The sequence below is a fragment of the Podarcis muralis genome, chromosome 3 (assembly GCF_964188315.1).
Source record: "Podarcis muralis chromosome 3, rPodMur119.hap1.1, whole genome shotgun sequence".
NCBI lineage: Eukaryota > Metazoa > Chordata > Lepidosauria > Squamata > Lacertidae > Podarcis > Podarcis muralis.
In genome coordinates, this window is record NC_135657.1 from 121,506,953 (window position 1) to 121,528,505 (window position 21,553).

The 21,553-nt window shown below is 44.7% G+C and overlaps 3 protein-coding genes across 3 annotated transcripts; 1 reads left to right on the plus strand and 2 right to left on the minus strand.

Annotated features, from left to right (window-relative positions):
- Positions 1–3,342: 3,342 nt before the first annotated feature.
- On the minus strand, positions 3,343–6,116 carry KCNRG (potassium channel regulator). The gene is made up of 2 exons (XM_028721812.2): positions 5,517–6,116; positions 3,343–5,175 (listed from the first exon to the last, which is right to left on the minus strand). Exons 1-2 carry the CDS (start codon positions 6,089–6,091, stop codon positions 4,929–4,931), a joined length of 822 nt encoding a protein of 273 aa, XP_028577645.1. The 5' UTR covers positions 6,092–6,116; the 3' UTR covers positions 3,343–4,928.
- A 2,347-nt stretch (positions 6,117–8,463) lies between these two features.
- On the minus strand, positions 8,464–10,963 carry TRIM13 (tripartite motif containing 13). The gene is made up of 2 exons (XM_028721810.2): positions 10,489–10,963; positions 8,464–9,772 (listed from the first exon to the last, which is right to left on the minus strand). Exon 2 carries the CDS (start codon positions 9,764–9,766, stop codon positions 8,540–8,542), a length of 1,227 nt encoding a protein of 408 aa, XP_028577643.1. The 5' UTR covers positions 9,767–9,772; positions 10,489–10,963; the 3' UTR covers positions 8,464–8,539.
- Positions 10,964–11,146: 183 nt separating this feature from the next.
- SPRYD7 (SPRY domain containing 7) lies at positions 11,147–17,823 on the plus strand. The gene is made up of 5 exons (XM_028721813.2): positions 11,147–11,406; positions 14,372–14,488; positions 15,419–15,585; positions 16,155–16,257; positions 17,000–17,823. The coding sequence occupies exons 1-5, from the start codon at positions 11,280–11,282 to the stop codon at positions 17,095–17,097; spliced, it is 612 nt and encodes a 203-aa protein (XP_028577646.2). The 5' UTR covers positions 11,147–11,279; the 3' UTR covers positions 17,098–17,823.
- The last annotated feature ends 3,730 nt before the right edge of the window (positions 17,824–21,553 follow it).

Sequence of the window (21,553 nt, forward strand, 5' to 3'; positions counted from 1 at the left end):
CATGCCTCTCCTGTCTGTTGGAGCTATTACATGTGCTGCTGAAGCAAGGTTGCATTTTCCATACTCTGCAAGTGGTCCGATTTTCCAGGGACAGTCCCAGAATTACGAAAGCGACGCCAGCTTCTGATCTGATCTCGGAATGTCCCTATCCCCCACCCGCACCCCCCTCCGTGCTGCTGCTGCTGCTGCTGCTGCGGATTTCAGGGAGGAAAATGAGCCGGTGCTTGTTCTGAGTGGTGACTGCGACTGGCGGCTGCGAGGGAGCATCCCATTGCTTCTCCATGGCCATCGCTGCCAGCCTCCTCCCTTGGGCAGCTGCTGGAGAGCGGGTGAGGAAGACGAGAGGCGGCTGCTTCGCATGCCCAGCCTTTCAGGAGGCACTGGCCCGGCACTGGTGCAGGCAGAGGGCAGGGCCGCCCAGAGTGGGAAGAATGGGGGAACAGAGCACAAGGAGTCTTGCTTTTTCATACAGAAATGTGTCTAATCTTGCCCCTTTCTATAATTTATCAGTGTATGTTTTTCTTTTGTAAATCTACCAAATAATAAATTAAAATCGGGATTAAGGGGTTTTCTCAGACAGCGGAGGATGTATGTGCTGTGTCCTGCTGGTGTAGGGATGGTGGCACGTGCTGTGAGGGGGGGAAGGCAACAAATGGAGTAAAGGAGGATCAGTTGGGAGGAGTGAGAAATGTCCCTATTTTTATCTGAGGAATGTTGGAGGGTACACGTTTTCAATGGTAAATCTTTGTACATGAATGTTTTTACTTTACTTTAATTTTACTTTGCGGCCCAACTAATTAACAGCAGTTTATACCACATATGCAAATGACAGTTTTGTCTTTTCAATGTATTATATATGCAAGTAATTGTAATACTTGGCATGTTGTAGGACATTTTTGCAAGTTCAGAACACTTCACATGCATTACCTCAGTAATTCTTCCACCAACTTGGCATAGGTCAGTATTACTTCCGTACTGCAGGAAAAGGACGGGGTAACACTTTGGGGTTACATTTGGTATTTAGTTGCTGATGCTAAAGTACAAAGTAAGTGCAAACACTATAGGTGGCATTTAGACCTAACAGCAAACATTTACCATTATGAGCAGAGCAGCCTTGAGCTTGCAGATTTCCTCTTCCTCATGGGTAAGTAGACACTTCAGCTGGTTTACTATTCTCTTCCAAACCATGCTTATAATGGCAAGCAATGGTGATGTGAGTGGGCTAACTCTTCCTGTACCCCCTTTTCTTCAGATATACCCTCAAATCACACACACACAACCCCAGCTTTACCCTTCACCAGCACATACATTCACTGAACATAAATGGAGAGAAAGTTTGGTGTACAAGTACATTGTTAAACACATATCATTTAAATTCTCCTGATAGCTTAAAATGAAAGAATGATGCCTTCGCAACACTAAGAAATTCTGTGGAATCAGCCAAAGTAGGGATTTCTGCATTCTTGGGGGACTCCCCAAATATGCAGAAATATACTTGTTTATTAATCAAACCAAACCTCATGAGGATTGAACACGCTCACTAAACTCCAGGAGGTATGCAGTGTTGAAGTATTGACTTCCAAAGCTAAGAGTCTTTAAAACACCATCCACAGCAGGGAGGGAGAGGAAAATGTGCTCTGGACCCCATACTCTTACAATTGGTACTTTGGTTCTTGAACGCCTTGGTACTCGTACGTTTTGGCTCCTGAACGCCAAAAACCCGGAAGTGTTCCGGTTTTCAAATGTTCTTTGGAAGCCAAACGTCTGACACTGCTTCCGCTTGAGTGCAAGAAGCTCCTGCAGCCAATTGAAAACTCTGCCTTGGTTTTCGAACGTTTTCAGAAGTCGAATGGACTTCTGGAATGGATTATGTTCAAGTACCAAGGTACGACTACTTGGGGCTAGATGGGAAAATGTTATTTCACCTAGCCCCAACCCTCAGCAGATAATGCTATTGGAACTTACAATATACCGTATTGCTAAACTGATTAGGTTCAGGGCAAGCAGCTTCCATTCACCTTGCACCAAATCTCAGCTTCAAGGGCAGATTAGAAAACAACTCCAATTCCAGAGCTCAGCAGTTTTGTGCTACAGGCAGTTTCACGATCGTCACCCTTGTAGGGCAGTGCTTTTTTTTCAGGGGGCACTCAAGGGTACCCAGTACTGGCACATTGTTTGTTGTTAAAAAGTGTGGCACTTGCTGTAATGACTTCATGGTGAGTACGGGCACCTATTTTTTCTAGAGAAAAAGCACTGCTGTAGGGCCCCAGTCTATATCCTTGTGTAAGCTAAGTACTTCAGAGAGAGTATGGCCTTAAACTTGTGCCTGGTAACTAACAAGAGGTGTTAAGGAATAGTTTGTGCATTCATGTGACACTCACAGAGTGGTTCGCTTGCAGTGATCATCCATAGTTAATAGGTCAATGCTTCTAACGGACTCCGACTCCTCTATCAGTGTAGCTAGCTTATAGCCAGAAAAATGCTGGAGAAATCCTGCATTTACAGTAAGTGAGCATTGTGTCACAATATAAAGACAAATGGCCTAATACATTTTAAAGTATTTGCTTTATGTCATATATCAAATCTCTTGTTACCTGGTACAGATCAGCAAAGAGTTCCTTTTCCTTTAAGCAGTAATGGGAAGAAAATTTTCAGCAGCTGAAGCTTTGCCTGTTATTGATGCTTTGTCAGAGAAGTTACATTTCACAACATCCTGCTTTGGGGGCAAAGGGCATTTTATAGTCTGTGCTTTAGCAGCAAACACCCTTTAATTGGCTGTCAGATAGAGTTACTCAGGAAAAAACCAGCAGTTACACTGGAATGTTTATTGCCCTCATGGAAAGCTGGGTGTGTTCTCTTCTCTCCTCCATTCTCAAGTCAAGGCTTTCTCCTCCCATTCATTATGTTCCGTGCATGGCTGGCCCAAGACATGTTTCTGCCTGAGGCAAAGAAGATGGCACCTCTGCATTCCACATGCAGAAGCTGACAGAACAGCAAATTGACACTGGAGGGACCCTCTGGGTACCAAACCGTATGGGAAACAGCCTTACTAGAAAAGCTAACCAACAAATTGAAATTAGCACGAGGACAAACAAGAGAGGATGCCTTCCACCCTGGAGTGGCTCCCTTTTATTACATATACAGCCCAAGGAGACAACAACATCGCCTCTCCCCTCCTGCCCCATCAGCATACAAATCAACATGGCTAACTTGACCCAACAACCCCTAGCCACCTGTTACAGCTAAAATCTGGGTGCGGGGCTACTCTGCCACCCAGCTCGTCGGACTAAGTCCGCGGGTCCCTGCGGAAGAAAATGAGCTCAGCCGGGCACAGGAGCAAACTGCAGAAGATCCAAGTTTATTGCGCAACAGGTTCAAGACGAGATTGAACAGCGAGAAAGGGGTGACATGAACTTTTGAAACTCCCTCCAAGTCCCAGAATACAGTGCAAAATACATCCCAGTTACATCATGAATACATTAAGAAGAGGTTGGGTTACACAGATTACATCATGAATATATTAAGAAGAGAAAAATTCCTTCCAGTAGCACCTTAAAGACCAACTAAGTTAGTTCTTGGTATGAGCTTTCGTGTGCATGCACACTTCTTCAGATACCAAAAACGAAAGCTCATACCAAGAACTAACTTAGTTGGTCTTTAAGGTGCTACTGGAAGGATTTTTTTTTGTTTTGACTATGGCAGACCAACACGGCTACCTATCTGTAACATTAAGAAGAGGTTAGGTTACACAGGATTAACATATGGAGGAGGGAGGGGGGAATATGCAGAGCTGGAGATATGCGCAGATAAGCACATCCTGATTACTGGTGATGAGAAGACAATGGTCCATGTATGTATGGTCTGACACCTGGCATTGCCCGGAGGAAAGGCTTGGCAGAGTGATTTGACAGGATTAGGGTCTTTACACCTTGCTTGAGGGATTATGGAGGACAGGGGAGGTGTCATGGAGTCCTAGAGAAATTGAGCAAATTGCCACGTTGATTTTCTATGGATTTTATAGATTTTAGTCCCTTTTGACATTGACAATTGGGAATAAATGGATATATTGTAGCGAAGAAGAAGGTGAAGAAGACATGCCCCCCCCCTTCCATAACACCACCCAAGCCATGAACAAAACTCACTGCGAACAACCATGCCCTGGCCTCCCCAACAGTGTTTGATACTCCCATTGTTCCAGTCACATTTTGCCACTGGCAACCCCACATCTTTCTCCCCCCAATCTGACAGTGTCTATGATAGCAACATCTCACACCAAATGTAATTGACCTGTGGATAGGACTCTATGAACTGAAAACAGAGACGTTATATGTACGTTTGTTATCAATGACAATCTTTCACAAAAAACAAATTTAAAAAGCACGCATCACAGGATAAAATCCTTCACTGCACTTTAAGACAACATGTGGGCTTAGGGAGTGTGGGCATCTCCATCCAGAGATCAAAGATTACAGATTTCAGTTTCTTTCCTAACCAGAAAATCTACGTGAAGTATAATCCTGATTACTGCAATGCTGTGATACAAGATGATTGCTAAATATGGAAATTGCAAATGAAATGTCTGGGTGCACTTATTTCGGATCAACCATTCAGACCATGATGCCCTTGTTCTCTGTGAGGATAAGTATACTTCTCTGGATTTACCTTGCAATAGGTCCAGTAGCATGTGGTAAAAGCAAATAAATATAGTAGATAGAAAAGTTTTTTCATTGGATGTGATAAAATTGGGTATCTGGTTATTGTAAGTTAATGAAGTACGTAATTTAGACAAAGTTCCATATTTACCATTCAAATATCCAGTATTAGAAATCCAACAAATAGGGTATATTGAGAGCAAAAATATGTGTGCTGCTATTGTAATAATTCTTAGCCTTGTTAATTTCACACTCAGCTTAAAAGATCTTCATTATTCATTTCCGTTTGTGCCCTTGGATTGGCTGTGATATAGTGGTGCCTTGTTGTGTTTGGCACATACTAATGGAAAAGGTGTCTGGCTGCCTTTTTCTTTCAAAACTATAACATTCAATTTTTTCTTCAGCCGAGACGGTCCTAGTGCTTATTAAACGAAATCCTTCTTTGAGTAATAAGTCAACCAGCAGGCCCAGCACATTAGTTCCATTAATCAATTTCCTCTGATCAGGTTTTATAGAAACATATCTGGAAAAAACCATGAAAAAATGTTAGTGCCAGCATGTACCAGATAGTATACATCTACACTTGGTATTTTGCCTGCTACCAGTGCAATAAAAATGATCAGTAGCAGTCTTGCCTTAGTTATTGCACATGCCTGAATATAAACTAGAAATTGATTAAAGCAGACAGCTGAGGTATAAGGTATATGATGAATGTAGTAGAATTAGAGTTGGAGCAGGAAGAACCTATTTGTATGAAGCAGCGTTTAAAAGAGATTGTCTGAAAAAGGTACGAAAACTTGTCAGAGTTGCATGAGAGTACATATGCTATTTGTATTGTGTTAGCTTTGAAATTAAGAAAAATACCTTGCTATAAACTGATCACTGTAGTCAGTGCCACACTGGAAAATGACATCATGATGGGAAGGCCTCTCCAAAGAAAGGGGAATCAACGACTTCTGTGAAGGGTCATTATGGCTTTTCCAAGTTGTTCCAACAAGCTTTTCTGAAAATACAGTGATTCTTCCAGCCAGTTCACCAATAGTGATGCTACAAGAGCCAAATACCCGGAAAAAAGCTTGCATTTCTTGGAGCAAGAATCGTATTTCCAAGATCTCTAGTTTTGGTTTCAACAAACTTTCTGGACTCAGAAGGTCAGCCAGAGAGTAAATTTCATAGAAATCAGCCTCTCTCTGCAGCCTCTGGTAGTCTGAGAAGTCACTCGGCAGAGAAAGCTGTCGTGTTCTTAGGAAGTCCAGGATATAGCTGAACAGAACTCCATCACGGTCTATAAAGAACTGGCCATTCACCAACCTACATTCTAAGTCATTGCCACCCAACATCCTTGCCAATCTAGATTCAGGGAATTGCTGTAGCGTAGAACGCCATGTTGTGAATTTCACTCCTCCCACATTCAAAATGCTCACATCTTGATTGTTCATTTTTCTCTTCTCCACAGGAAAAGTGTCTTCTAGCAGTGTCTCCAAACTACATACGTAGAGGCAAAGAGCAAATCCTGTCCTGTGTTATGGGAGAAAAAGGCTGAGCAGACAGGATTCCCCAGCTACAACGCTGAAGTGTATAGTTTTGTTTACAAGGCTGGGTTGGTTGCTTGGGAACCAAAATACTGCAACTGAAATAAAGCATCATTTTAAAAAACCATGTTGAAAGTCAACCAGTGAGATCCTGACTGGCCAGAATAGCATCCAGTTTAGGACAGATCATGACCTACTTCCTTCACCCACAACAACAATCTACCCAAATGAGCTGCCTATCTGTGAGGCATATATTCACAAATGCTACTATAGCTCAGTTTTGTGAACAAGGAGCTACCGTACATAGGCCTGTCCTGAAAGCAAACAGATTTGTAAATTCCTATATTGGGCTACAATCCTAACCCTTTACCTGGGAGTAAAGACTTACTTCTAAGTAGACATGGTGGATATTTCACTTTGGGGACAGAGGCTGATCTTAGGATCAAGTTCAACATTTTTGTTAGATAAGCAGCAATTTGGTATTGGAGTTCTCAAAGAACTCTCGGGTCACCCTAAAGGATACCAATATGCCAAACCCTGAGTATGTGTGTGGTTAGGGTAGTACCTCTGGTGGGGGACATATCATGTTCATTTGAGGGCAGTTTGTCCACCTCTGGGCCCCACCCTGCACTCAGCTTACTCGCAGCTCCTAGCTGTCAGCATGGGACAGTGGCCACAACTCAGGAAATTCCTTCAACTTGCCAGCTAATCCAGGTGGGGGTAGCCAATTGGTCTCAAAATCCTTTGTGGATTAGGGACTTCCCTTGCATGTGAAGATGGGCTCCAGTGGGTTAAGCAGACAGGAATAATAGTGGGTCCAACAGTCAAGGTGGTTTCTGCACGTGTTGTAGAGGCAAGTGAGGGGCAGATGAGGCTCATCAGTCTGGGAAGGGAGCCCATGTACTCATCTAGCAGGACAACACTCTGATCCTAACCATCTGCTGCCTTGTAGGATATCTTTGGGAGAATAAGCTAAGCAGTAAACCCTACGAAATGTGGAGAGGACTCCCACGATGGCTTCTTGTATGCCTCCTTCCACAACTCCTGCAGCCAGGCTGATGCCAAACAGTGCTCTGCTTTCCTTTGGACCCCATCAGTGAGGCAGAGGGTGGGTGGGTCTTGACAGCCCAGGACCTCCAGACCCCTGCTATGCTGGCAATCGGCCCAACACCCAAGTGACAGTAATGAGTCTGACTCAGAAACAAATGGATCCCAAGCTGGCTCAGTGTCTCCCAGAATGCCCCATTTTGGAGCTTCCCATCAGTGGTATTTTTACTGTACTTTCCAACTAAGGATTTATGTACCTTATAGGACAGAGCTGTTTTGAAATTTATATAGTACTTTATATGACAGAACTGTTTTGAACAGGGCAGAGGAAGACTTTCCCTCCATCGAAACCTCTGGAACAGTGTTTGGACAGCAGGCTAAGATGGCCTGATCAGCACCAGCAGCCTTTTTTCTTCCTCCTTTTAACATCCATCCTGAAGTTTTCTCAGGAATTCAAAAGATTGCACACCACTTTATAACAATTTGGTTGGCCTAATTTATTTCCCTAATATGAATTTAGATTATATATTTTGGGTGGGATTCACCTAAACAGACCTGTCAGCAGAATCCCTGGATAAGGACTTCCACAACAGGGCTTACCCCCTCTTCTGCCCCTGGTACTCCCTGAAATTGGCTTGGCAGCATGAGATAACCCCCAGAACAGCACATGCAGGGGAAGGGGTTACTGCTCTGCCTGGCAAGCTGGAGTATTTGCACGGAATGAACTGGAAAAGTGTGAAGTTGAATTCCACCCTTTTGGATCAACACAGCTACCTTTAAAGCCAGTGAGACTTACTTTCAAGACAGGGTATATTTAGGATCAGCGTCTAACCAGAAACAGTTTTTTTAGAAGTTAATAGTATGTATTTGTTCTTTCACATGTACATCCACATCAGGAATTGTTTTGCAATGTGCCATACTTCTGAAGTTTGGTACATCAGTGGTTATTACTTATATACTTGACCTCACAACCTATTACACATTTTCTCCCCATGTGTCCTTCTTAACGTTGAAAGTCAACAGCAATGCACACACCGTATTTCATGAATTTTTTTACATAATCTGCAATGCCTATTGATTCATACTGTACACACAACTGATGCCTTTCACCTTGGGGAAAACAAGATAAATTGGCACTTTTTACCTAAGTAGGTATCTCCTTTCAAATTCAATGTGCAAAGTACCGTATTTCCAAGTATCAGTAGTTGGACCATAGAAAAATGACATCAATGATTGCTTAATCACTTTTTAAGAAGCTTCCAAAGTAATCAGTTTGAACATACTTTTCTTATTATACAACGGTAGAAGTTACAAAATTTTGTATTTACACATAAATTGGGCAATATTATCCAACATCACAAGGGTGTAATTTACACATTTTTCACTCAGAATGGCAGCACCACCAGTCATCTTCTCCCAGTAGATGATAGCATGATCTGCCATCTCTGCTGTGTCTGCCAGATAACCTGTGCCAAATGCAGATATAAGTATTTTCCAGTGCTGTAGAGTGTTAGATAGAAAGTCCATAAAAAACATCTGTGTGGCAGCAAGTATAAGGAAGGAAAGCAAAACAATCACAATAAACTTATGTAAGGACAATGAAGAAAATGCCCAGTTAAAAGTACTTTTTTCCTGAGGTAAAGAAAGTTTGTCCACATCTGCAAGCTTAAATTGTTCCCACTGGCTTGTATCAAATCCTTTCATTGTGGAATTGATGTTGACAGTAAGACAAGGCAATTTGGTTTCCTTGATCACTTTGATTTTCTCTCGGAATTCCTGCATCTGTTGCAAAAACACAATGGGTTCAGACACCTCTTTAAAGGCTTCGGCAATATTAAAAGCGGTTCGTTGTTCTCGTATAATAGTGTTCAGTTTATTAATTTCTGGATCGTATGCCTGCATGACTGCAAGCTTCATTGTCTCAAAATCTGAAAGTATCTCATTCTTCTTTTGTTCCAGTGTATACTGCAATTTCTCAAAAAAATCTTTTACTCTGTCATAGTCCTTTGTCAGCATCTGGAGGGCTTTGCGCTTGCTGGCTTCCAGGGTGTCTAGCCGAGAAAGTGCATCCCCACAACGCCATGTTTCAAAACCCTGGAACAATGTCTCAAAAGCAAGTTTTTCCTGAAAATAAGCATCTTCAATAGAACAAAACACATGCTTTATATGATCGCCTCGAGTTGCACAGATACCACATATCAACTGTGTGTCTGTTTGGCAGAAAATGTTGAGAGGCTGACCGCTGTGTACTTTACACACAGGCATCTTTGAGGTTACCTTAATCTTGTTATATTTCTCTACAATACCTTTGAGGGAATAGTTGACTTGCAGGTTGTTAACCCCTGTCACAGTGGTTTCCTTTCGACATGTTGGGCATTTGAAGAGAGACTGTCTCCAAATTACATTCCGAGCATTTCCCTCCAAAATCCCTTCCAAACATTTCTTACAGAAGTTATGTGAGCAGGGCAGGGCTCGGGGATCATCAAACAAACTACAACAAATGGGGCATGTAAGATCTTCTTCAAGGAGCTCCATTGTGGTCTGTAATAAAAGGAGAGAATTCAGAGAATTAACCTGTATAATGATCACAATCTAAGAAACTCAGGCATCTTGTCTGCCATCCTATGGGTGTATTAAGCCGTTTAAATACTTTATTTCACAAGAGATGTGGATAACAAATTCTACACCTGCTAAAAGTACCCAACTATGCAAAATTCTACATTCTTAATTTGCTTTTCACCTCAGAGCTAGGCAGGGCACAACAGGGATGGGGAGGCGCCTGCTTCATGCCCCCAGACTGTGCGCCCCGGGCAACGGGCCCCACGGCAGTCCGTCCCCCCCCCCATTATATGCTGTTGATTCGAGCCCCCCATTGGGCAAAAGATTCCCGCACTGCAGTGGGTTGGACTAGATGACCCCGGGGGTCCTCCCTTCCAGCTTTACACTTCGGCGATTCACTTTCGGCGCTAGGCGAAAACCTTCCCATATAACCTGTAGCCTTTCCGAAGCGGGTGGGGGTGTTTTTAACGCATTTCTCTGGGGGATTTCTTCTCTTCCTCCTCTGGGCCACATAAAGAGACCCGCACATTCAAGGAATAAAAGTAACCTCGCCGCCCCCCCCCCCCGAATGACCAGGCGGGCCCTGGCGCAAAGGGCGAGGGAGCCGAAGGCCGCGCCGCCGCCTCACGCCCCGTCTCCCTCCGCCGCCCCCCTCGCGCAGCCCCGCCGCTTCTCCGCCCCGCTCGAGTCCCGCTCACCAGCCCGCCGCTCGGGAAGCCGCAGAGCCGCCTCGGCCGCCCCGGAGGCGAGCAGGCCCGTCTCTAGCCTCCTCGCCCGCCCGCCCGCCCGCCCGGGCCTGCGCTGCTGCGCCTGCGCACAAGTGCTCCGTCCCTCTGCCCGCCTCAGAGACGCTGGAGCCGCAGCCGAGTCCCCGCCCCGCCCCCGGGGCTTGTGGCACAAAAAACCCGCGGCGACCCCTTAGGATTATTTATTCCATGATCAGTATTAAGTTCACATGCCGCCCTTTCTGCAAGGAAGCCCCTTCGGGGCAGACCGGGAAAGCGGCCTGGAAGGAAACTGCCGCTTAGCGACGCGACAGGCGACGCTCGGCCCCGGGGGGGGGGGGGCGCCTGAGGGACGCGGGGCTTCTGTGGGGATTTGGCGCAATACGGGGCTGTTGGGGGCAGACGCGGGGCTAGAGCCTCGGGAGATGAAGGGCGAGTCGCTTCGTGGGGCCAGTCGAGAGACGCAGCCCAGCCTTGTGGAGGGGAAGGGGTCCCCGATGTCGCCGGGACTACAGCTCCCATCATCCCCGGCGGCTGGCCCTTGTCGCTGGGGATGATGGGAGTTGCAGTCCCGGCGACGTCGGAGGCCGAGCGGCGGTGTGGGACTCGAGCTCGCGCAGACACGGGGCGGGCGGCGGCGGCGGCGATGCGGAGCCTCTCTCGGCGGGGCCAGCAGCACCGGGCGGGCGCCTAGGCCGGGGCGGCGGCGACGAGGGGCTCCGGCTGCGCTCTGAGCGGAGAAGGCGAGGGCGGGAGAAGCGGCCATGGCGGGCTCTTCGGCGCCCGGCCCCGTGTGGTGCTGCCTGCGCTGGGCCTGCTGCGGAGACGCCGGCGGCGGACACATCGCCCTCAAGGAGATGCCGCTGGTGCAGCTGGACACGCACAGGATGGGTAAGCGGAGGCGGCGGGCGAGGCCCAGTCCGGGGGAAGGCGGGCTACAAACACAGAGAGCGTGATTAACAAGAGCGACTGCAGCGAGCCTTGGGGCTGAGGCCAGATTTCTCTGCCCCCCGTCAGCCGAAGCCCGACGCTCCCCACTGGGCCTCACTGCCTCCCACACTTCATATTTATCGGCTCTCAGCACAGCCAAGGGATGGTGGGAGCTGTAGAGTAACAACATAGCTGAGAAAGGCCGGTAGATTTTAGCAATACTATGTAATGCTAGACTAGAGTGAGTAACCCTTTGAACACCCACCACCACCCCAGAGGGGAGGACACGCGGCCCAGCTGGGGAAATGCTGCTGCTCAACTGCAAAAGGTGCTGGTCTGGGAGAGACAAGGATAATTTCCTCCCATAAATTGTTACCCACCCTGCCGTTTCAGTTGGGAAATAAATTCTTCCTTTTATTTTCCACCTTCTTCCAAAGCTTAGCAGAAGAGCAGTGGCTACCTTGTTATCTTATTTATTTTATTTTTTATTTCTTTAACTTCTACACTGCCCTTCATCTGTAGATCTCAGGGCAGTTCAAAAGCTTCCACTCGCACTCGTAACATCTGGTCAGAATCCTATTAAAAAATAGGTTTGATTAGCAAGAAAATTAAGTGGATGCCAATAGTTGATTCAGCCTTGACTCCTCTTGCATACCAGGCTGTGTACAGTGGTACCTCGTGTTGCGTAACCTCAAGAGTACGGAATCTTTGGGTTACGGCCGCGGCAAACCCAGAAGTGTATACTGAATCAAATTCTTTGCTGAACTTCAAATAAACTGAATCTACTGCATTTTTCTGGTCTGGAGCACTAAGCATCATCTCATTTCTATTTTCATCCACATCTTTACTTTGTTCTTTGATCTAAGGTAGCAGTAGGGAATCTGTGATTACCCAGGTGGTCATAGAACTGGAAGAAACCACGGGGTCATCTCTAGCTTAACCCCCGGCAATGCAGAAATCTTTTGACCAACTCGAGGCTTGAACCCACAACCCTGAGATTAATACTACAAGTTTGAGAATCTCATAATCCCTGACCACTGACCATGCTGTCTGGGGCTGATGGGAGATCTGATCTGGAGGGCCAGAAATTCCCTATCTCTGACTGTGGCAGGTTTGAGATAATGGGGATAAAACAAAAGGGGTAGTCATTTGAGCATCTATTTTCTCAACTGTGGGGTAGGCAAAGCAAAAATGTACCAGAACTACACAGATCCAAGACACACTTTCTAGATCCTTCTGAAAGAGAAACTAGGAAGGTTGCATAAGGAACAAAAGATGTCAACTGAACTGTAGTGATAATCAAAACGAAAACAAACGGGCACATAACTTCTTTCACTGCCCTGGCAGGTAAGTTTTTGATACTTTCACTCTTGATTTGAAAGATAAAGTAGGAACTCCTGCTTTCCATTACTTCCCCATCCATGTTTTTTTCTAGGGAAACATATTTCACAACCTGGGGACTGCTTCACACTTATTGAATTTCATACTCTGAAGTGATGTCTGTGTGTGCTCCCTTGTGTGACAACTCAAAACACCTCTTTCACAGCATGAACATTAAAACATGATTGCAAATATATGCTTTTTCTACTTTTTATATGTGGTAGGAGCAATCAGGATTCATTCACTGCTGGAGTGTATATATGTTAAATGCTATAAAAAATATAAAAAAATTCCTTCCAGCAGTATCTTAGAGACCAACTAAGTTTGTTATTGGTATGAGCTTTCGTGTGCACATACCAATAACAAACTTAGTTGGTCTCTAAGGTGCTACTGGAAGGGGGGGAAATTATTTTGTTTCAACTACAGCAGACCAGCAGGGCTACCTACCTGTAACTAGAGCTATAAAAAATAATTGTGTAAATGTCATGTGAGTAACCACAGGCCTTCTTCATATCCAGGAGTGTCTGTCCGGCATATCAGGTTTCCATGATCTTGGATTAGGACGTAAATGCAGATTATAATAGGACAACTAATTTTTGCCCCCTTCTGTTATAAAACAATGTGAATTGTTGCTGAACAGAGTGAGGAAAATCTAAGGACAAAACTGGAGTTATACTGGGAACTGTTTTTTCTCTATCAAGAGGCGTTCCAGTCTCTTTGGATTTTGAATACTTAACTGGAATGAATTTAGAATAAGCATCAACCTTGTCTTGTTTTGGGAGAGTGCATGGATTTAATTCATAGACTAATGAAACTCCTTAGAATGTTACAGTTTAAAATTAAAGTAATTCAAGGGCACCTCTAATCCTTAACACACTATCACACAGTATAAAGACTGGGCAGAAACTGTAACTCCCTTGGCTTCCCAGGGCTTGTCCATGGTGGAATTTAATGTGGATTTGAAGCTTCTTGGATTTTCTAATAATTTTTGTCAGCAGCAGCCTCACAATAACCTCTATCCAAGTGGCAGCCTGCGCTCCCCCCACCCACACCAAATAAGGATTTCCCCACAGTTTAAGGCTACATTCTTAAACATATTTCTAAGGTAGAAAGACACAATGAACATAGTATGACTTAGTTCCGACTAGGTAGGCATAGGACTGAGCTGCATAGCTGCAATCCTAACCATACTTAAAAAAATTGTGACAAAAACAGAATAACAATAAAGAGGGGACATGTCTCTTGAAACTTGTTTTGTCTTTTTAAAATTGTTTCTGTCTTTTGGGTTAGTTTTCCCATCAATGCAATTATCCAAGCTTGCTGGTATCACTCATATAGCAAATTATCTTTCTGTAAATCTTTCTGCCTTCCAGCTATTGTCAAGCATGCTGCTGATAGTAAGAATTTTAATAAGTTCTTGCTTAAATGGGAGCAAGTTTCTCTGAAATCAGTTGGACTTATTTCCAAACATACTTGTTCAGAAATTGTGCTGCATGTCTTAAATGGAAGTTCAGAATGTTTCAGTTTGATGCTTTTAATTCTGCAGGAACAGATGTTGTCATTGTCAAAAATGGACGACGAGTATGTGGTACAGGAGGCTGCCTAGCCAATGCTCCTTTGCATCAGAACAAGAGCTATTTTGAGTTTAAAATCCAGTCTACAGGTCAGTCAAAAAGTTAACGCTCGCAAAAATTCATCATGTTTTGCTCAGATTGGATTCAAATCGCTGAGTAAAATCCACTGTTGCATGAGCAGGCTCCTGCTCACACCCTGGGACTTCATCCTCCTCTCGCCTTCCATCTTGTGGCCCCTTACTGCTCAAATCTGAGAATCATAGATTTATATGAAGGAAAGCCAACAAACTGAAGCTCAATCCAGATAAGACACCGTTAGTGGGCAGTTTCCTAGACCAGTTGAGGACTTTTACCGTTTTCATTAAATTATTCACACCAGGATAGCAGTTCACAAGATATTTTCTAATGTAGCTATTGCAATAAAGTTATTTTTTTCCAGGGAGGTGTCACGAAGTCAGCTCCTTGCTAAGGGTGCAAGGTATCCTAGAGAGGCTTCCACTGGTTCAGTCCTAGCACCTCCACTTAAAGGGTCAGATTGCCTGAGACTTTGGAGAGCCATTGCCAGTCAGAGTAGAACCAGTTGGAGCCCTTGTTAGCCATGTTGATCTGCAAAATGCTTTGCTGGCAACCAAGGGTTCCTTCAGCTTCCTTATGGAGCCAGGTTGCAGCACCTCATTGCCCATAATTCAGTGTAGTTGGGACCAGTTCAAGATGAGGGTTCATTAAAAAAAATGGAAAGGGCTTTTAAAAGGGTTCTGTTGCAGTTGAGCAGGGGTGGGAAGATAAAGGTTTGGTTTGACTTCCTGATCAATATATGCTCATTATTTCACCTACTGTCATGACATAGCACAGTCAGTTGTGTGTGGAAATAAGCTATTTGGGCAAGGCTGGGGGAACGTCTTGCAAGTTCCCCCAGCTTTGCCCATTGCCACTGTACTACACTAAAGTACATTCTCTCTCTCTCTTCTCACTTCTCCCATGGCTGTGCCATTCCATTTCCCCCCTCGCCATGTATTCAGGAATCTGGGGTATTGGTGTTGCGACTCAGAAAGTCAATTTGAATCAAATTCCTCTTGGGTGTGATGTGAATAGTCTAGTACTGAGAAATGACGGAGCTCTGTACTACAATAATGATGAGAAGAACAGGTTGCCAGCAAACAACCTTCCACAAGAGGGTGATATTGTGGTGAGTTTCTTTCAGTATTGCTTATATGAATCTGACCAGAATTGATGGTGTTTCCTCCAAGCCAAAGCTAACTTCAAAGCAGATGTGATAATCTCTGCTATATATGTGTGATAATCTCTGCTATATTTGCAACAACAGAGTCCAGTTAAGCTGGTCTTTATGTAAAGTTGGACTTTAATACAGAACCCCAAGGTCCTTAAAAGGAACCTGTTGTTGCCATAATTCAGGCCAAAGGAAGAGCACACATTCAATCAAATTTAATTCATAATAATAAATCTATGGCCTTTACAATGTGGTGGAGTGCGTGGGTTTTTATGTATTTTGTGTCATTTGTATTTTTATGTTGTGAACCACCCTGTGATATTCAAATGAAGAGTGGTATACAAAACAAACAAACAGGGCTGTACTTGACGTAGTGGGGTATTGGATGTAAGTAGCTCCCTGAAAATGTTCATATTTTTAAAGTAAGTTTGTAGCTCTTATAGCTGTGAAGTTAATGTTGAAATGTCCACAACATTCAGAAGTAAAATAAATAAAAGTGGAGTCTAAATGTCACATTTGTGTTTCAGGGAATTACATATGACCATGTAGAACTAAATGTTTATTTGAATGGGAAAAATATGCACTGTCCAGCCTCAGGAATTAGAGGAACTGTCTTCCCTGTGGTATATGGTAAGTTTGGGTTCTCAGGACGTATTAACACTTTGACCTCCCTACTACACAGTTTCCTATTTTCCACATAGACCAATATTCTGAGAATGGGCTTATATTTTAATAGAACATTCCTACTCCCAGTGTAAGGTTCCTTGTAGTCTCTAGGGTGGTCTGGTGGAGAGTTGGGCAACAGCTTTTCAGAACATCCACTTGAGACTTGTTGATCAAGAACTTGGACCGATGGCCATAGCTGCTATTCTTTTCTAACCTTGGAAGCTTCCTATCATTGCTCTGCATAATCATAAGGACCAAAGGTGGTGGTTCCTTTGGGATTTAGGCCACATCATCTTTTTCCCCTGCTGTAACAACAACAAAAAGTAGTTCTTTGTGCTCAAATGGGTAGTGCTGGGTGAATTTTCTTATTATGCAAAGGTAATTTGTTATTAAGTGCTACTCGCCTGCTCACTTGTAATGTGTAAGAATTGCTTTCCGGTGTACAGGTAGAGAGGCTTTTGCAAGTTGGATGAGATCAGGTCAGCTGTTGATGTGCCACAAAGATTTGTGAGCTTTTAATTTTTGTTGTTTGAGTTGCAAGGTTTTGTTAGACTCCATCATAATTTCCAGGAGTATTGTTCTGCATTTTGTCAACATAAGTAATAGTTTAATCAAGAAAACAAAGGTTAAGTGTCTGCCAAGGCTGGTTGAATGTGAAGTATGTATATATGCAAGTTTTTCACTATTTTCTTCTTCCTTCTTACAGTGGATGACAGTGCCATTTTGGATTGTCAATTCAGTGAATTTTATCACACTCCTCCAGCAGGGTTTGAAAAGATACTCTTTGAGCAACAGATTTTCTGAATGTCCCTACTAAGGATTTACTCCCTAGCACTTTCTACAAAACCTATTCTTTTAAAGCTTCTCATTATTCCTAAGACACAAACTTGTATTTAGTAATGTTTAGGTGCTTGGGCTGGACAACCATATTACCAGAGAAGTATGTTGCAAGTGTTAGATTTGACTATGGTTTTGTAACATGGACAATATTTCCATTTGATGTAAAGGGATGCAGTCCACTACACCGTGATCCCTGTATGCCCATGATGACACTGTTCAATACATTAGTGTTATATGCTGTTACATTCTTAACAAGTCTGAGAAACCACACAACAATTTATGGATTAAAAGTATTGTCCACAGCAAGTGTTTCATCTTTTTTCTAGCAAGAGATTTTAATAAAAGTGTTCTTGTGTTAAATTAGGGCAAAATGCCGACTATAATAAGCGAAGCCAACCTCTCATTTAAAGTCTGCTTACTGGAACAAGCAACTGTGGTGAATAAATTTTTTGATGTTGCAATAAAGCGTTTCTTTTGAACTCTTAATTAGTTCTTTGGGGGATATTTCATTTACTTCCCCCAGAAAATAATAAAAAAATTACAGGTTGTTTTTCCCCCTGCTTTTGTGAATATTTTAGGTTGATTTTCTGTGTACTCAGAATATCAAGAATTTTGTAAAGCTAATACTATAAATCCAGAAATCTGAAGCGTGTTGTACATGGACTGCTACATTAAAATAAATACTTTTTACCTCTGAGAAAGATTTATTGGGAATAGTACAGCAGGTTTTTTTTAAAAAGTTTGTACTTCAACATAGTTGCCCCCCTTTCTTTGCTGTTTTCTTTATTTGCTAATCGTTGAAAATTATGTCTTTGCATTTCAGATCCTTGAATATATTATCTTAATTCTGTTTGCAAGTACAGTAGATTGAAAAAGCTAATTGCTTTATTGTTACAGTTAACACACATGCATACCCTGGCAGGTTTTTCAGCCTTATGAAGGAAATTATTTTGGATTCTTTATAATCCACTGATACTAGAAATACTTATTTTTCTGTTATTGTGGTATTCTTCAGAGATGGAACTTTTCACAGTTTTCATGGACTAGTGCTAGAAGCTATGTTTATGCCGGAGGCTTATTAATCCAGTAGAGTAAGCTCACAACTTACATGGGGGTTACATTGCAGGGATTGTGCCTAAAGTAAGGTTACCAGATGTCCCTGTTTCCCAGGGATAGTTCCCGGATTTACAAATCAGTCCCCTGACAAAATCCATGGAAGTTGAAAAGTGTCCCCTGATTCATTGATACATGGGGTTCATTGGTACATGGGGTTCATTGGCGGGCAGAATTGCCAGTGTCTCCCTGGATTTTTGTCAAGTGAACAAAGTTCAATGTGCACAAGTTGTGGGCTTGCTGTTTAGTGCATATTTACAGGACACATTTTGGGGAATGGTGGCTTAGTTCTGGTATTTAACAACTTGACAACCAAGTTTCCTGCTTGGCAGGGGGTTGGACTCGATGGCCCTTGTGGTCTATTCCAACTCTATGATTCTATGATCTTATTAGTTGTTAATCGGCTACAAAAGCAGCCACCCAGTTTCCCTTGGTGCTAAAATCAGGTCCTTGAAGAATTAAGGTACTTTCAGATGTGGGCAACAAATCATTGCCATTTTGCTTTATGGTGGAAGTGAAATGCCAACATTGCTCCAAGACTGGTGAACCCAGATTGGCAGCTGTGAAATGCTGGTGGGGGAGGTGTTATTTTCATTAGCAACTCTGTGTATTTTGTGCTCTCTCCTTCATGGCTATCCCACCACCTGTAATTTGAGGGGGAAGGAAACAAAATTGATACAGAGTTGGTATTTGTAAAGCGAAGGGTTAAAGTGACAGTTAAAGTACAGGTGGGATTCTTAGGTACCCTGCTCCATGTGGACCACATATTAATCATCTGGAGCTACAATGACATCAGATGACCAGTACAGTGTGCTTTGAATTCTCAATAATCAGTTCATGGGCGTGGCAGGGAGGAGCAGCTGCCCTCCCCAAATCAATAAAAATACATAGCTGAGGTTCTGCTCCCCTTAACAAAAGGGCTCCCCCACAACAAAAAATCCTGGCTATGCCCATGGATCAGATGGTTGTCAGGGCTTTAAAGTTCCAAGTAGTTCTCTCTGTAAGCAGAGCACTTGGCTCTATGCAAGCCTCCCTCCCCCTGTAAGCTCAACCCCAATGCTAAAGAGAGCAATGGGGGTGGGGGCTTCAAACCATCACACAAAGCTTTCTGTAAGTACCAACAACCAGCTAATAGGGCTTGCAAGGAGCTTCCACTCCGGCTAGGTAAAGGGACCCCTGACCATTAGGTCCAGTCGTGGCCAACTCTGGGGTTGCGGCGCTCATCTCGCTTTATTGGCTGAGGGAGCTGGCGTACAGGTTCCGGGTCATGTGGCCAGCATGACTAAACCGCTTCTGGCAAACCAGAGCAGCGCACGGAAACGCCGTTTACCTTCCCGCCTATTTATCTACTTGCACTTTGACATGCTTTCGAACTGCTAGGTTGGCAGGAGCAGGGACCGAGCAACGGGAGCTGACCCCGTCGCAGGAATTTGAACTGCCGACCTTCTGATCGGCAAGTCCTAGGCCCTGTGGTTTAACCCACAGCGCCACCCGCGTACACTCCGGCTAGATTAAAGCAATTTAATACAGATGAAATAGCAGTGCGATGTGGCATCTATACCTGGGGAAATTCTGCAGCTGTTCCATTGTGTCTGGTTCCAAGTGTGATTTTCTGAGCTTGAAGAAGGGGGAAACAGATGTTTTATTCACAGTGGTAATGTGCAGATGCTCTTCAAAAAATGAATGGACAAAGTTCCACATTAAATACCCAGTGTGAAGGTAGCACTAAGGCAGTGAAAATAAATAAAAAAATTGTCCAGTAGCACTGTAGAGAAGAACTAAGTTTGTTCTGGGTATAAGCTTTCGTGTACATGCACACTTCTTCAGATACAATATATAATAATAATAGTATTAATAGTAATAATAATTTATTATTTATACCCTGCCCATCTGGCTGGGTTTCCCCAGCCACTCTGGGCGGCTTCCAACTAAACACTAAAATACAATAACCTATTAAACATTAAAGCTTCCCTAAACAGGGCTGCCTTCAGATGTCTTCTAAAAGTTTGGAAGTTATTTTTCTCTTTGACATCTGGTGGGAGGGCGTTCCACAGGGTGGGTGCCACTACCGAGAAGGCCCTCTGCCTGGTTCCCTATAACTTGGCTTCTCGTAGTGAGGGAACTGCCAGAAGGCCCTCGGCGCTGGACCTCATTGTCCGGGCGGAACGATGGAGGTGGAGACACTCCTTCAGGTATCCTGCACTGAGGCCATTTAGGGCTTTAAAGGTCAGCGCCAACACTTTTAATTGTGCCCGGAAACGTACTGGGAGCCAGTGTAGGTCTTTCAGGATCGGTGTTATATGCTCTCGGCGGCCGCTCCCAGTCACCAGTCTAGCTGCCGCATTCTGGATTAGAGGAAGACTCCCCTGAGTGAGTGCCTGAGGGCCCTGCTCCTTCCTGCCACTTACCATCTGGCCTGGGGTGGGGCCTGAAGCCTCATAAGGACTGCGTGCTGCTTGCTGCCTGCTGCCCAGGAGGACTCCCCTGAGTGAGTGCTTGAGGGCCCTGCTCTTGCCACTTACCATCTGGCCTGGGGTGGGGCCTGAAGCCTCATAAGGACTGCATGCTGCTTGCTGCCGCTGCCCAGGAGGACTCCCCTGAGTGAGTGCCTGAGGGCCCTGCTCCTTCCTGCCACTTACCATCTGGCCTGGGGCAGGGCCTGAAGCCTCATAAGGACTGCGTGCTGCTTGCTACCTGCTGCCCAGGAAGACTCCCCTGAGTGAGTGCTAGAGGGCCCTGCTCTTGCCACTTACCATCTGGCCTGGGGCAGGGCCTGAAGCCTCATAAGGACTGCGTGCTGCTTGCTACCTGCTGCCCAGGAAGACTCCCCTGTGTGAGTGCTTGAGGGCCCTGCTCTTGCCACTTACCATCTGGCCTGGGGCGGGGCCTGAAGCCTCATAAGGACTGCGTGCTGCTTGCTGCCCAGGAGGACTCCCCTGAGTGAGTGCTTGAGGGCCCTGCTCTTGCCACTTACCATCTGGCCTGGGGCGGGGCATGAAGCCTCACAAGGACTGCTTGCTGCTTGCTGCCCAGGAGGACTCCCCTGAGTGAGTGCTTGAGGGCCCTGCTCTTGCCACTTACCATCTGGCCTGGGGTGGGGCCTGAAGCCTCATAAGGACTGCTTGCTGCCACTGCCGCGGAGGACTCCCCTGAGTGAGTGCCTGAGGGCCCTGCTCTTGCCACTTACCATCTGGCCTGGGGCAGGGCCTGAAGCCTCATAAGGACTGCGTGCTGCTTGCTACCTGCTGCCCAGGAAGACTCCCCTGTGTGAGTGCTTGAGGGCCCTGCTCTTGCCACTTACCATCTG